General features: G+C 43.9%; 1 protein-coding gene across 1 annotated transcript in view; it reads right to left on the reverse strand.

The window, feature by feature from the left end:
- The window catches only part of UNC79 (unc-79 homolog, NALCN channel complex subunit), a 53,743-nt gene extending 39,294 nt beyond the window's left edge, over nucleotides 1-14,449 (reverse strand). Inside the window, 14 exon segments of the mRNA XM_061551401.1 lie at nucleotides 3,721-3,892; nucleotides 4,873-5,102; nucleotides 6,541-6,569; nucleotides 6,819-6,859; nucleotides 8,020-8,108; nucleotides 8,214-8,278; nucleotides 8,640-8,769; nucleotides 9,514-9,569; nucleotides 10,021-10,113; nucleotides 10,873-11,043; nucleotides 11,416-11,753; nucleotides 12,594-12,714; nucleotides 12,855-12,991; nucleotides 14,316-14,449. Of these exon segments, the coding sequence (XP_061407385.1) occupies nucleotides 3,721-3,892; nucleotides 4,873-5,102; nucleotides 6,541-6,569; nucleotides 6,819-6,859; nucleotides 8,020-8,108; nucleotides 8,214-8,278; nucleotides 8,640-8,769; nucleotides 9,514-9,569; nucleotides 10,021-10,113; nucleotides 10,873-11,043; nucleotides 11,416-11,753; nucleotides 12,594-12,714; nucleotides 12,855-12,876 (1,557 nt within the window). The 5' untranslated portion in view covers nucleotides 12,877-12,991; nucleotides 14,316-14,449.
- Between the last annotated feature and the right edge of the window lie 1,892 nt (nucleotides 14,450-16,341).

A 16,341-nucleotide genomic window follows, 5' to 3' on the forward strand; every position in this document is an offset into this window, starting at 1 on the left:
GTTTACGTAAAAAAAAAATCCACGCCTTAAGCCCCACGGTGAGCAAGCGCTATTCCATTTTCCCATCCATCAACTTTAAAGTAGTTAAATTAGCGATTTAGTGTGATTTCTCTTTATTTATTTACTTACTTAGACACGCTCGACCATACCCACTCACACGCCTTCGGTGGGAGGGGGGGGGCCCTACCAAATCACACGTGTTCGGTGGGGGTGAGGGGGACATTTTCTTTCGAGTAAAAAATGCTATAAAAATACACAAAACGCTGAGGTAAATTCTTCAGTGTCATGTCCCTCCTCCACTCCGATGCATGCAGTTACTAGTATACAGTCGGTAGATGCTACCACTATAGGCCGTAGATATTACTGCAGAGCGGGCGGGGGGATCGTGGCTTGGGGGGGGGGGTAGCGGCCCAGCCGCCAGCCTGCCAAGATGCCATCTCGGCCGGCTGGGCAATCTAGGTGAGGCCGGGGGCTCTGCACACGACTCGGCCTCACCATGGCAATGTTAAGTACTTTTTTCTTGCTTCTTTCGCTAAACTCACGTTGACAGAAACCTATTATTTAAATAATCACCTTGCAAATATTACATTAATAATGTTTGTGTGCAGACAACTAATATTTATATTTCTTGCTTCTTTTGCAAAACTCAGGTACATAGAAACCTATTATTATCATAATCACCTTGGAAATATTAGAATATTTTTGTTTGTGTGCTGACAACTAATATTTCTAAATTTGCTTGTTATGTAGTTATATATTTATTATTGTGTCTAAGTCCTTGTGTGCATGTGAGTCCATGTGCGTATCTGCCACGATGTGTGTATGTGTACATCCGTGTGTGTGTGTGTGTATATCAGTCGATGTCTGTGTGTGTTAGTCAATGTGTGTGCGTGGTCTGTGTGTCGACAACTAATATTTTAAAATTTGGTTAGTAAATTTTGAAAATAGATTCATGTGTGTGTCTAAGTCCATGTGTGCGTGTGAGTCGATGTGCGTGTCTGCGTCAATGTGTGTGTGTGAGTCAATGTGTGTGTGTGTGTACGTTGGATGGCCATATAGCCCGTATGCCAAGTCACCGCATGCCTAAACAGCTTTTGTTCGGCCGGATCGAGGGGGCTAAACGGGCGCGGCACGGGCTAGAAAAGAGATGGAGTGATGTGGTACAGGAGGATGTGGAGCTGAGTGGACTTGCCGATGATTGGTACCAGCGGTGTCAAGATCGGCCTCTGTGGAGGAGGCTCATGAAGGACGCTACTGGGCAGTTGGAGGCAGTCGCCCTCCAACAACAACGGAGGGCGGAGGAGCGACGCTCACAACAACGAGCGGAGCGTTGGGTGGCTAAAGCACAGCAAGTTGGTACGGTAGGGGGCACAGGTGGTGCATCAGCCACTCATCTCAGTCAGTTGGCCCGTGGCACCTGGGTCTGCCCCGTGACCTCCTGCCAGCGGGTGTTCGACACTTCACGTGGCCTCAAGGTGCACATAGCCTGGCACAAGCGTTATGGTGACGTCACCGCCACTTAGTGGCGAATGGCGGTTGTTGTTGTGTGTGTACGTCCATGTGTGTGTGTGTGTGTGCAAGTCTATGTGTGTGTGGGTTTGTGTGTGTGTGTGAGTCGATGTGTGTGTGGGTCGATGTATATGTGTGTGTAATCCCATGTGTTTGTGTGTGTGAGTCCATATGTGTAGTGGGTTCTTTAAGACGGCGTAGATGGATTGGTAGAGGCAATGCTATTGATTACAGAGGGGCTAATACAACACAATACAGTCGAACACTTGAAGGGGTAATGGCCCCTTCACCCGCTGCCTGAGGTATGCCTCCGGACTGGCTCGCCCTATTCCTGTGGCTAGGGTCTCGGGATCCTCTGGCTAAGGGGGTCCGAGGGGAGGCTAGTCTGACCTGACCCAGCCAAGGTAAAGGTCTCGACCACTGGCCATACGGACCTGGCCCTGATAAGGACGATGGGTCAGGTGAGTGCCAGGGTCCTGGCTGGCTGATCTTCTGTCTTCAACTGGCTCTTCTCTTGAGCTGGGCAACACTGCCCGGACCCTCCCGGGGTACGGCCTTTAATCCTGTTCTGTGGATTGCTCCGCCTTAGCCACGCCTCCCTTCCCGAACCTTCCACCAGGTTCTGGAAGGATGACATCATTCCCCCACAGCCCCCTACCTGGGGGTTGGGGTCTTCGTTTCAGGATCCGTTTCCCCGGCTGACTGTTAGCCCCTTGAGCCATACTCGCCTGGTACTGGCTCAGCCCTACTGTGCAAGCACTTGCACATAGGACGGTTAAAATTCCCCCCGGGGCGCAAATGTTGGTCCCCTTGCAATTGCGAAATCCGCGAGACCAGGAGGCGACGGCGGGAGGGATCCTCTTGGGACCCTCGAATAAAGCCAGTCGTGGATTGACGTTGGTAGGGGCCCAGACGTTGGTATCCAACGATCAGGAACCCTTCATTCAGGTCTTTAACGCTGGGTTAGACACATCGGTCATTCAAGAAGGTACCGTGCTAGCTCATGCGTCGCCAGCGCTTCATGAGGGAAGCATCGTTGGCAGTGTGGGTGCTTGTATACGCTTTGTTCGGAAAATGCGGAATTGTCCTAGGTCCAGAGGGGGAAATTGAGGGCGCTTTTGCACGAATTCTCGGATGTTTTTAGCAAAGGAAAATTTGACATCGGCTGCACTACGCTTTTGAGTCATCACATCGATATGGGTGATGCCACTCCCATCCGGCAGAATCCCTACCGGCTGAGCCCTATGGAAAAATAACACGTTCGGATAGCGGTTGACGAAATGTTAGCCGCGGACATTATTTCACCGTCCACCAGCCCGTGGGGAGCCCCAATTGGACTTGTTAAAAAGCAGGATGGTAGCTTGCGCTTTTGTTTTGACTTTCGTAAGCTTAATAAGATCTCTGTGCTGATGCATACCCTCTCCCTCGAATGGACGAATCACTGGATGCTCTAGCAGGAGCACAGTTCTTTTCCACTCTTGATCTCCTATCCGGGTTTTGGCAGTTGCCACGAGATGAAGCCTCTAAGCCCAAAACAGCCTTTCATACACCACAAGGCTTGTTTGAATTCAATCGGCTTCCGAAGGGTCTTTATTCCGCGCCGGCTACATTCCAGCGATTGATTGAACTGGTTCTAGCTGGTCTCCAGTGGGGCTCGTGCCTGATATATCTCGATGATGTCATTGTTTTCAGCCGTACATTTGACGAACACCTCGAACGGCTACGTGCTGTCTTTCTTAAAATGCATGCGGCCAACCTGAAATTTAAACCACAGAAGTGTCACCTTCGCCAAAAATCGGTTCAGTATCTTGGCCAAATAGTAAGTAAATCGGGTAATAAAACTGACCCGGAGAAAACCGCGTGTGTTTGTACTTGGCCGACCCCCACATCAGTGGGGGAGGTGCGCAGTTTCAAAGGATTCGCGTCCTATTACCGCCGTTTTGTCGCAGGGATCACTACCATCGCTAAACCTTTCCACGACTTCACGGCAAAGGGTCAGAAATTTCATTGGGGGAAGGAAGAGGAGGTCGCATTTGTTGCGCTCGAGGATGGCTTGGTGAACGCCCCTCCCCTCCGTTACCCCAACTTTTCCTTGCCGTTCGTCCTTGATACAGACGCTAGTAACACCAGAATGCTGGGCCTTGGGGCAATGTGCTCTGAAATTGTGTAAAAAGTTAAATACAAAGTCACCAACATGAGGAGCAGTCCTACCAGGAGCCAGATGGCGAACTGGCTGAGCAGCCGCTGATCATGTCGAAGGTCGTCCTTGGTCTCGGTTTCTGTGTGGTCGAGCGAGTGCTGGGAAGAGGCGACGCCCGCCTGCCTGCGGTGGTTCATCTCGTACTCACGCTGCTCCGCGTGGAACTCCACCTCCTTCAGCAGGCTAGAGCATCAAGTGGGTGGCACAACTGTCATCGACGCAACGATGCAAATTCAAAACAAGGCTCACCCGTGTGGTTTGGGGTACAACCTCAAAACACATCGGAGAGCTATGCAGTACAACCGCGTAAACCTACACAGGAGAAATCAAAACGTATTTGGAAATATAAAGAACAAAATGTCATCTGGAAAGTTTCCATCGTTTTCCATCGCATGTACATTTAATTTATTCTTATTTGTGGATGTCTATACCATTTTGTTTTCAATTTCTGTATTTTGTCTAAAAATACAATGTCGCCTCCAGATGGTGTGCATTCGAGGCTTAGCAGGGTAAATAATAAATGACGATGATGATGAATCATTATGCTCTCTCTGCTCTGAACAAGCGCACATGCCCAAAATGTTATCCCTTGCAATGCAGGTCAATTTGTGCATGTAATGCAGTCCTGTGTATTTTGTATAGAAATATAATATGCATGGTGAAAAATCTGAACCTGAAATACAAGACAGAAGAGGGGATGCTGCCGTGGTCACTGGTTCAATCTCCCAGAGCAGTAGTGGAAATAAAGGGCAAGTTTCTTGAAATCCCAACCATCAATATAAATGGGTACACCCTAGTCGATCAGCAGGGCACGTGTGGTGGGGTAAAGTGCGGGTATTCCAATCACTTCAAAGATGTCTGGCCAATGTGAAAAAGCAGACCAAGATGGCCTCTAGAGGGGCTCTCTCGTCGAGGTCCTACGACTAGCAGTGATAAGGGCAAGTAAATGCAGAGCTGCACCTTTTCCATTTTACATAAAGTTAAACAATTGCTCAAAAACGTAATAACATTGTGCACGCTTACCATGCACACTGTATTTTAAGGCACGAAAGTGCGCTAATTAAACAGCGGCGATTCTTTCGGCAGAGCGAGCATCACTTGAGCAAATTGTCGTGCTTGCTCCCCAGTTTCCTCTCTCCGCACGCAAGTGCCATCGTGGGTACCTGACGACAGCCTCCACGGTGCACACAAGCTCCTCAGCGCCGCACTCGCGTGTGTTGATGGGCGGCGGTGACGTCTGGTAGAGGTGGGGCTCCCCGCCGGCTGCTCCCTCCCCGCTGTGGTGGCTGTGGTGGCAGCGCCGGCAGAAGCGCACTGGCTTGTTGCCGAAGCGCTTGCAGCAGCCCTCGGAGAAGCACGTCACCACCGCACGCTTCACGTGCGAGCTGCAGTTCTGCGACCGCACGGTCCCCGCGTACACAGAGACACGCACAGTGATACAAGACAAAAACACATACCCACAGAGACGTGCAAAGTGATTCCACAAATACAGAGACATACGCAATGCTATTATACACAGACACGAGTAATGATACAATAAAAGATCCCCAGTCTAGCCTTAACAGACTGTTGGGGCAAGTGCTGTTAGCGAACATCTATGAAGGCTGGCACGGCACACTAGGGGGTGGGTGGCCAACACCATGCCTGGCCGCCTTTGTCTCCCTAGTGGCAATGCTCACACATCGCACAAGGTACTCATTTAAAGCTGAGTCGACCTAGAGGAGGCCTAGGACTGGTTCAGATAATCGTCACTGGTGTTGGCCGTGAGCGGGAATCGAACTCGGGTCGCCGGGTTCGTAGCGCAGCGTAGCGCTAACCGCTACACTACCGCTACAATACACACAGAGACACAAGCAATGATACCATGCACACACACACTTATTAGGTTTCCAAAAAAACAAGTGTAAATATTCTGCACACAACAGTGGTGCCCACAGAAACACTACAATCCAGGGGTATAGAAACTTATAACCTGGGAGCAATGTGTTTATTTTGTTGAACCAGGTGAGAACTCAATGAGTGTCGTTTACAAGTGACCTGGGTCACACCAGACTGGCAGCATGAACAACATGAAACCAAGTACCATAATGAAGCAAATAGAAATCGGAGCAAAAAAAACATAGACTTAGCGCAAAAACAACCACGTGACAGAATACATCGAAATATGGCCGACAAATTAATTTCACATGGCCCACAGTCACAAGACCTATTAATTTTGGACACGGAATTAAGATGTCACCATCAATGCCTCTTAGCTGCACTGATTTGGTACTGGAGGGAAATATTTTCGTGCCGGCAACATTATGTTCCAAATTTATCACCGTGCTCAGTCACCTCCGTCACTGCAAGGGCTTCTTTATATTTGGTCGCCACGCATGTTAATTTCTTTGTTCTGTGGTTGTATAGGTTGCCCCGTGTGTTGTACATTTGGACATCACGTGGTACAGCCTTTATGATCACAGCATTGTGAACTTCACGTGTGTTCGACAAAGTATAAACAAGCCCCAATATCTCGGAAGTGTTAACACGTGGGCCGCCAAAGGTATTTGAAAGCCCTATTTGGTCCTCGGTAAAGAAAAGATTCCCCACCCCTGCTTTATACAATTTCAAATTGTATGGGCTACAAAATTCGAAGGTTTTTGTTTTGAAAAATATGAAGTGAAATGTTTTGTTTGAATCAATGTAGAATATAAGCAAGAGTCAATAGAATCGTTCCTTTACTAATTGGGTAGCTAATGAGATGAGAATAAAGCATTGTGAAAATGACATGAAATACAGAACGACTGTGGAACACTTACAAACATACATCTAGAACAACAAAAACATCTTACCTTCTTCTGACAAATAGCTGATATTTCAGCTGAAATATTTTTATGCAGAAAATAGACTTAGCGAACATCATATCAGGTTAGGACATACCTAAATCATAACATGTTTCAATGTAAGAAAACCTATATTTGAATAAGTTACATAACTAGATAGTTAACTGTTATTTAGCATTCTGTTGATAAAGCTTTTGTTTTATACTGCAACAATGGCTTATAAGTTGTGCAATGTGTTCCTGTTTTGTTGAACTGTTTGTAACTGTAGAACCAAATATAGTACTTACCCTGAGGAAACAACACGTCAAACAGCCATGCAGATTGCTCCCTAAACATAGAAATTGTGTTTCAAAACCACAGAAATTTTACAATTTTTTTCTTTTTTAAGCTGCCTGTAACTGTAATTACATTGCAGTTGATGACATTATTATATGCTTATGTTTTCTTTGGTAAAAGCATGGCAGCCACTACTGTACAATGGCATTCAGTCTAGCGCAGTGGTTCTGAAAGCGTGGTCTCCGAACCACCTAGGGGTCTGTGACGGTCCTCCAGATGGTCCACGGGTTGTGATGCAAATGCAGGTTGATCCGGAAATAATAACAATGTTTATACCTTTTGTTTGGGACATTAATATTTTACTTACAATAAAAAATTTAAGTTAGGTAAACTACCCTGATTAAAGTACCCTAAACCTAAGCTATAAATGCCCCCCCCCACCCCTCCCCAAAAAAAACCTTACAGCTGCATAAAAAACATGATGTTCCATGAATATGAATCACTTTGTATTACTGATACTTAGAAATAAGTGAATGCATATTGTCACCAGGGGTGGGGGGCCAGGGTGGTCCACGGAAATGTTTGAATCAGCTGAGTGGTCCGGGAGACAAAACAGTTTGAGAAATACTGCTCGAGACAGATGGCCTCTTTTGTAACTAGGTAAAATGTCACTGAGACCAGATATCTAATTTTCAAGGGACACCTGGGTTTAAATAAGTTCAGCAAAACACCAACGTCCAGTGTGTAAACAAAGACAACACAGAAAACGCCATTTAAAAATATGACAGCAGACCTTAGAATAAAAATGCAAGAATATAACAAATATGACCATTGTTTAGCATTGCATAATAGGTTAACCAACATAAATTACATGGATGCATAACATTTGCTTTAAATTTAAGTTGCATTAAAATTACAAAATAGTGACAAGAAATTAAATTAGCATAGATGATCAAGTATAATTACTGAAACAAAATGGCAATAGCTACAATTGACTGATAATGCACAAATGTAGAAACAATCTTGGTGAAGGATACCGTCAAGTTGAATTTGCTTAACCAGGTAAGAATTCAAGAGCTCTGTAGTAAGAGTGAGCCTACTGAGTGCATTTAAACCGTATTTTTTTTACAAAATAAGAGCAAGGCAATTCAATCTGACGAAGGTCCCTAAGAGTGCACCAACTGCTCAAAGACACACGTGCCAGTGCGTCACCTGGGCAGCTTCTGGGAGCAGTCTTCACACAGGTAAAGCGGAGGGGGTTTGTCCCCCCGTGTGACAGCAAGTGATGGGTCCATGCACATCTGGCGGAAGACGGATGACGGTGCCAACAAATTTAATGGTACCAACACACAAACGTTGCCGAGTACTTTGACAACAATAAAACGTTTAAAAATGTAATTTCTTACCTTAACTGCAGGTTTGTTGATGGGATTGTGACATTCAGTATGCTGGCAATGAATAGGGTTCCAAGCTAGAGAAGTGACACATAATAGATAGGAAAGAAAAGTTTAGTTGCCTCTTAATTTATTTGCCTCTGCATTTTAGTGTTTTCATTGCGAGAGCTTGTGTCTAAAGTTAGTGCAGCTGTCAATTTTCATCCAATGCACAAATATTCCTCGTTCCAAAATTGCACACACGACATTGCGTTTGTGACTAGCACAGCAAAAATGTGCCCTGCAAATGCAACCATGTCCCTTTTGGCAGCTGCTTCCTTAAGTAACATACTTTTAAAATAAATGTATTCCAATGTAACAATGATGTGTAATAAATCAACCAAAATGTAACAGAATATATCGTTGGCAATTACCATACAGCACTTGGAAAAATCATACCTGTGTACTGCAGCCCCCTGTACTCACTGATGGCCCCAGGTGGCTTCAAGTTTGGCCAATAATGAAAAAGCATCTGCACAGCAGGTGGTTTGACTTGAGCTGGGCCATACGCTATTACATACAGCAGGTCCTGTTGGAAAATAACAATCATTTAGGACATTATGTAACTGCAATTGAACTGAGAATAATTATTGACTAAAAACATGATTTCAACTGCATAAATGTGAGTAACTTTGGTAAAATGTAAACAAAGAACGTTTGTTCAAATACATTTATATGACCGCTGCACTGATTATAATTAATAACTATTAATTGAATGTGTGCAAAATTTTGTACAGTATTAGTGTTAGAAATATTCCGTACAATTTCTTTACACACATATCATTCACAGCTTCTCTATACAAATATAAAGTCAAATCCACATGAGTGTTATAAAGTTTAACACGTAGGCTTCCGCGACCAATATCATCCATAAGAGGTTTTTTGGGTTAGATCGCGTAAATATATAAATGTGTCGTTAAAACCCGCCACCACCCGACAGAGTAAACTAGTAAGGGTTGTCACGTAAACAGAACATGCCAATTCGTCACTAGTACAGCACACCGGTGTGTTGGACAGCCAAGCCACAACATTTACAATCTTGAGTACAACGTTTTGCCAGTAATTACAACTAGCTTCATCAGGCGACAAGCAGATTTGTGAAGTCTAACTGTTTTGTTCCTTATATAGAGGCGTAGACGTGGTGACCACGCTTCTGCACTCTGACTCGTTGGCTGTATCGGGTGGTGGCGGGTTTTAACGACACATTTATATATTTACGCGATCTAACCCAAAAAAACCTCTATTATGGAGTGTTATACAATATTGCATATACCTTCCATACTTCTTGTTTATACTTCATAAGGCATTCCAGCAGTTGACAGTGATAGACTGAAACAAAAAAAAACATTTCAATGTGCAGTTACATGTATCACTTGCAAAATAACAAATGAATCATTATTTCATGTTGTTGGTCAGTTCCTCAAAATTACTCCGCATGCTTGAAACTACATTGATAGAAAGAGGAACACAAACATACGTGAATATCTGCAGATTAAAGACATAATTTGAATCATTACACACGTAAGTGGGCTTGGCCAGGACATGCCGTGAGAAGGGATGATGGTTGAAAGTCAGAAATAAGGACAGACTGGCAGAGAGAACCTCCACAAAATAAATTGAACAATGAAATCAGCTCGTGTGCAGGTGCTAAGTTGATTATTTATTATATTGCAGAACCATGAGTGCTGGTGACGGCTTGAGGAGGCCTTCATCCAGCAGTGAATTAGCCCATGGCTGATGATGACGGTGGTGAAATTAAGGTCATTGTTCGATTACTTACCTGGATTGCTTGTGTACTGCATTGCTATCATTAGCATGGAGGAAGCAGACACATTCACGTAAGCAGGAATGCCCTCCCTCTTGAAAGGTCCCACTGCAAAAAAACCACACACACAGCCACAAGTGTTACATTAATATAAGGAGAGTGATATATCTTGCATGAACATTAATATAAGCAGAGTGGTATATTTTGCAAAAACACCATATTAGACACCATCTGTAACATTTCATAAAAGCATGACAGAATCTCTTTAGATAATTACCTTTATCATCCATTTAGTTGTATATTGTATTAGGACTACAATGCATTAGATTAAACCACATTTGCCCAACAAGAAATACATTAGGTAGACTGAGAATTCAGAAAATAACTTTAATTGAACATCTGGAATGGAATGCTCCTAATCCCATGAGACCTCAAAAGCCAAGCAGATTTTGAGCCGTCTCGTCACATGTACGTTTATATTCTTGGTTCTTTCGGTAAAGTCACGTAGAAGGGAAATGATGATTGCTTGTGTTGCAATTGAAACGTCGTGAGAATTTTATAGTTTTATTTTTATTATTTTATTATTTCCCTTCTACGTGACTTTACCGAAAGAACCAAGAATATGAATCCCTGCAGTCACGAAAGCTTAAAATCGAAATTCATGTACTTTTATTTAAATGTATGAATAGTGCTTGGATAAGTGACTACCATGTACAATGTGCGCAGCAGAGAGCAATACAGAAAATCCATATACTGTATCCAACCCCCACAGACCAGCGCGGTGAAGTATGATCAAATACGGGGGTGGGTTCTCATGCAAGAGTGTATTGGTAAATGGGCTTGTATGTGTACGAAATGTTTTCTCACGCATGGCCATAGGGAGGAAGGTGGAGCTGATGAAGTCCAGGATGTCCTTGTGCAGGAAAGCAGGGAACGTAGCCAACGTGGAAACCATGGTGTAGGGCAGAGTACTCAGCGTATCGTCATTTAGAAAGGGAACCAGGCAAGCCATCGTGTAAAATATGGACTGGCCAAGATCTGGAAGTAAAAACAATAGCATTCAGTTGTCTAAAAATACCATCACAGCAAAGTATTTTATGAAAACGTGAATTGAAATGCAAATGTGTTTTGTGCTCACTTTTTGCAAATGAAACTGCAGTGCAATATTGATTATATATGTTAACAAATGCTCAACATATAATCAAACATTAACTGTAATTAAAATTATATATTTCACGTTCATTTACAAACTTCATAGAGGAATTGATTAACAAAAAAAGCGTATTAGCTTTTCTGCCTTATAATATACGGATCATAAATTTGCCTGCTCACAATGTGATCATGCAATCAGTCGTAAAATATTAAATTAAATGTTCACGCATCAATGCAATTGTGCGACCTATTACCTACCATACTGACCATGCTGCAGCACAGGCACCAGATCAATGAGGCTGACTAGGGTGGCATAGAGCCCCTGGTAGTCAAGGGAGGGGTACTCGGCCAGCCGCGCATCACGGCTCTGCTGGGCGCAGTCGAAAGCGACGTCGCGCAGAACGCTGCAAAGGAGGGACTCAGTCACGGACGGGTGTTTCGGGCGGGTGGGAGGGAGTGGGGAGGAAGGGGAGGTGGCAGAGGGTGGGGTGGTGGGAAATGGCATGGGAAAGAGGCACAGGGGCACGGGCAGCGTAAGGCTGGGACTAGGCGCGGGAGCAGCCCGCACGCCCTCCGTGCCCGTGTGAACCAAAATGCTGTGGGGGTAACACAGGGGAGGGAGGCAGGGAGGGAGGGACGGGACAACAACATAAAACAGAACATTAAAATGACACGACACTTGGTGGCATGACTGTGGAAAGCTTGCCAAGACTACTTCAGTCACATTATTTCTTTACAAATATTTTCAATATATACGTAATGTATATACGGAACAGATTTTTCTGTTTCATTGATTACAATTTTTTGGATCAATTTTCTCAATGAAATATGTGACTAATAATAGGCTTTCATTCAGTAGCACATTGTACTGCAGCAAGCATTTCCATATTTAATTTAAATAAACATGTGTTTCAAAAAAAGGTCCCGAAACCACATGTTTATTTTAAAGAAAATAAAATTTGTTTGCACACTTGGTATAGTAGTTTGTATGCATGTTGCATGCAGGGAAAGATTGTTACATTGCAGAGGCATTCGCTCATTCGTATGGGTTTAGGTTTATTAGTATTGGAAATGGCATGATGTTTTTAGAAGTGGTTCATTATGTGCATTTTTACAACACATTGCATCAAAAACATCAGTTTCATAACACATTTTAATGGCCATTAAGTATGTCAATACTATATAGGTTTAGGTGTTAACATTTTACAATTAACAATGGTAAATAAGTAATATTATAAATTAAACTATGCAAGCAAACATATACACATTCACACTTTTGACGAATGAATAAAATGGCCATTTAAATAGTTGAAGCAATATTAATATTTATATTTAGTAAATACATCATTGCTGGAGAAAAATATAACTCCAGTCCAGGTAAAACTCAAATTACAGTCATCTATGTTATCATGAAAATGTAAGTAAATAGAACCTACCTTAAGAGTGTTTGTGAGAAGTACTTTAGAGTATTTGCTATGTCTGTTCCCGTGGGTACAGGGTAGATATTGTGAGTCACTCTGTTGTGGTACTCTTGAAGGTAACGAATCTTTGATGCAACTAAAAACGAAGCAGGCGTTTGAGATTCAATGGTCAAGTTATCAGCTTTGAATACTAAGTGTATTGCTTTTACTGCACAGAGTATGTCATTGATATATGAGGCGTAAAACATGGAATACAGAACATGATAGTGAACTTACATTGCTCAGCTTTTGTAGACATTCTTGCGTTGTGGGTGGACGCCAGTGCAAATGTGTTTGTATAAAAAAATATTAAATGTTATCAGTGTAAGAGTATCTGTTTAAGGGTTGTCCACTTAAATTATGTCGAATCATTGCTGTAATGGAAAACAAGAAAACATGTAAGTTACCTGCAACTTCAAGTCACCAATAACGTGTTTCAATATTTAATCATCTCATAAGCAGTGCTGTACTACTTTGTGCATGTGTAAATTAACGTTAGAATTTACAGCCCTTTATCAATCCACTGCTGGATAAAGGCCTCTCTATACTGTGTTGGCCCAAGGGGGTTGCCGAGGACTGATTCAGATACATTTTTCTGATGTTAGCAGTGGGCAGGAACCAAACACAGATTTTTATGTTCATAGTGCAGTGCACTAACCATCGCGTGAAATCTCCACAAGCAATTTTATATATCATCACGTAATGTATTACTTTATTTTGCTGCATTTTAGTTTGCTGTATATTTTGCTATTTTGCGCATTATAGTACAGTATTGTATATACTACTCAAAATTATTTGAAATGTGAATATCCAAATCAAATGTAAGTACAATCATCATTAGCAAATGCATAGCTTATTTTCATAGAACAGCATTTCACTGACACAAGTACTGCACATACTGTAATTCAAAAAAATTCACCGAGAAAATCACCGGATTTAAAATTACTGTGGCATTTTTTTTTCTAGAAATGGGCTTTTTTATTCGAGTCAGGGTTTGGAATAATTATGACATGGGATAGACTCCATTTAAAAATCGGTCTCTCAAATCGAGTGGCTGGTTGCATACACAAATAAAGAGACCCCCCCCTCCCCCATAACTGACAATGATTTAAATAACCTTAAACTTGCTGTTGGGGAACGTGCTGTTAGCGAGCACCTATGGGGCTGGCAGGGCACACCAGGAAGGTGCGTGGCCAATACCCGCCTGTCTCCCGAGCGGAGATGTTTACACGTCGCACCAGTTGCTTACTCATTTGAGGCTGAGTCGACATAGGGGAGGCCCAGGAGCGGTTCAGATATTCGTTGCATAAATCAATAATAATCGAACTCGGGTCGACGGGCTCATAGCGCAGCGCGTTAACCACCACACCCCCACTCTTCACATATACAAAAATGCATGCACATACAAAGACGCATACATATAAGCATGATGCACGCAAATATACATATATATATACACCACATGCATGCACGCATATCCACATACAATAGCTTAAAACATACGTTAAAGCCAAAGCATAACGAATACACAAAGACAATCACACACACACACGTTCGCGAACAGACTGACCAACGCATCTTCCTCGCATCTGCGCTCAAATCACGCGCACATCAACGCGACAAATCCCTTCCCGGCCAAAGCCACGGCATGGCGTTGATTGTCGATGTCACGACACGCGTTACAATGGCCAGCATTACCACTGTTGCTGCTGTTAACGTTGGTAACGATGAGCGAGCAGGGTTTGGTCCAGCAAACGCCGCACTCCGTGTCCCGCGGCGAGCACCGTGACCCGGTGACCCCGGGCCGCATTCAGGACCTGGACGCCTCCAAGCGCCGCTTTATATTTCCCAGCGCCGATGCGCAACAGCGGCTCCTGATTGGTTGAGGACTCGCGCCCCTCTTGCTTGCCCGACCAATCGCGTTCAGCGCCTGGCTCCGCCGCGCGGACTCCATGCGTAGCGGGCGATGCTTATCCGAACTAGGGAATGTAATGTGTCGTGACTGTTGCCATGGTGACGGTGGTGATGGTGATGGGGGTGGTGATGGAGGCCCGTGTTTTAATAATAGCAGCACCAACGCACGCCTTGTGACACAATAACCTTGAGGTGGCAAGCGCACTGCGCTATGCACCCCGTCCACCTGAGTTTGATTCCCTGCCCTACTGGTAACATCATTGGCCAGTGATCACCGAACCTATCCTATGTCACCAATCCCAATTCACAAGAGTGGTGAAGCATACTCTTACTCTTAGTTCTTTCGGTAAAGTCACGTAGGTAAAAAAATGAAGCATAGTCAAACGACCCCCAAGGCGTGAAATTTTTGTCCAGTAGTGGTTTAATAAAGGGCTGAAAAGTGTTGACGTTTACCGCATTTAACACTACTGTGACACAAACGTCAAATTCCCATGCTGTACCAAAAATGACGTTGCTATGTTACACAATTCCTAGTCTGGATCCATTCATCAGAGCTTCACTGACCCTCAATACTCTATTGAGGGCCCTGCTTGGGATGTGTGGCCAATTCCAGTCATGGAGATATGTTTGCACTTTAATAAAGTGTGTACAGTAGTAATCGACTTACAAAAAACGCTTTCAAAATGCATCAAATATTGGGCATTCAATTGGCACAATTACTCATAACACAATGAAATAACATGGGTTAGCATTAAGGCTAGAATTAAGGTTAACCGTCACGGTTTATTGGGTAAACTGGCCAATGCCTTGAAAAGGAAATACAGGATTTTAAATGCCCTTGGCTTTCTGTTATTTTAAGTGTTTACATACGCCACAAATTATAATGCTGACAGAGAGATTAACATACCATCACAGTAATCTCTTGCCAAAGTGTTATACGCTGGGATTTTCAACTGCAGCGCCAATGGGGAGAAAACAATTTCACAGATCACCCCCAATTCCCCATGTCATGCTGTACAGTATTAACACTATCATTACCTGCAATGCATGTTAATTACTAATGCCCTACACCGTTATGGATGGCGACGGCTTGGTGGAGCCTCATCCAGCAGCGGGTCGATCATGGCAGGTGATGATGATTCTACACCAGGGATTCCACAATCATTCACTTCTAGTTTACAGAAGTGGCTTGAGAGGCATTCAAATTAAAGGGGTCATTAAAGCAATTTACATTGTCGGAGTGTCGTGGTTAACACGCCTCTTCAATGTTGCATGGAAGGCGGGTACAGCACCTCTGCATTGGCAAACTGGGGTCGTGGTTCCCGTTTACTACTATAATGAGCCAAGAATGTCTGTGTGTCCCACGTGTGACGTCGCTCCACTTTGGCCAGCCCCCCTCATTAATAATCATGAACAGGTGACGTCCTCCACATGGAACCCCCCTCATTAATAATGATGAGCAGGTGACGTCACTCCACATCGCACAGCCACCCTCATTAATAATCATGAAGAGGTGACGTCTTCCAAATGGCCACCCCCCCCCCCCATTAATTATAATTAGCGAGTGACGTCACTCAACATGGGGGGGGGTCGAGGCGCCTCCTCCTCCCTCCTCGGCGTCAACTTACAACCCTCACTACAAAGGCAGAACCCTCACATCACGCGATCTCCGTAACGCTATTGAGACATAGAAGTAAAACGGATTTCATGATGAAGAAGGGATTATAACCTTTAAATTAAGTCTGTGTCACCGCGGCCTTACAAATTGCACACCAATTGATGCAACGAATACCACGTCGCGGTGTGCTTT

The sequence above is a fragment of the Lethenteron reissneri genome, chromosome 14 (assembly GCF_015708825.2).
Source record: "Lethenteron reissneri isolate LAM-NWPU_2019-01 chromosome 14, ASM1570882v1, whole genome shotgun sequence".
NCBI classification, from domain to species: domain Eukaryota; kingdom Metazoa; phylum Chordata; class Hyperoartia; order Petromyzontiformes; family Petromyzontidae; genus Lethenteron; species Lethenteron reissneri.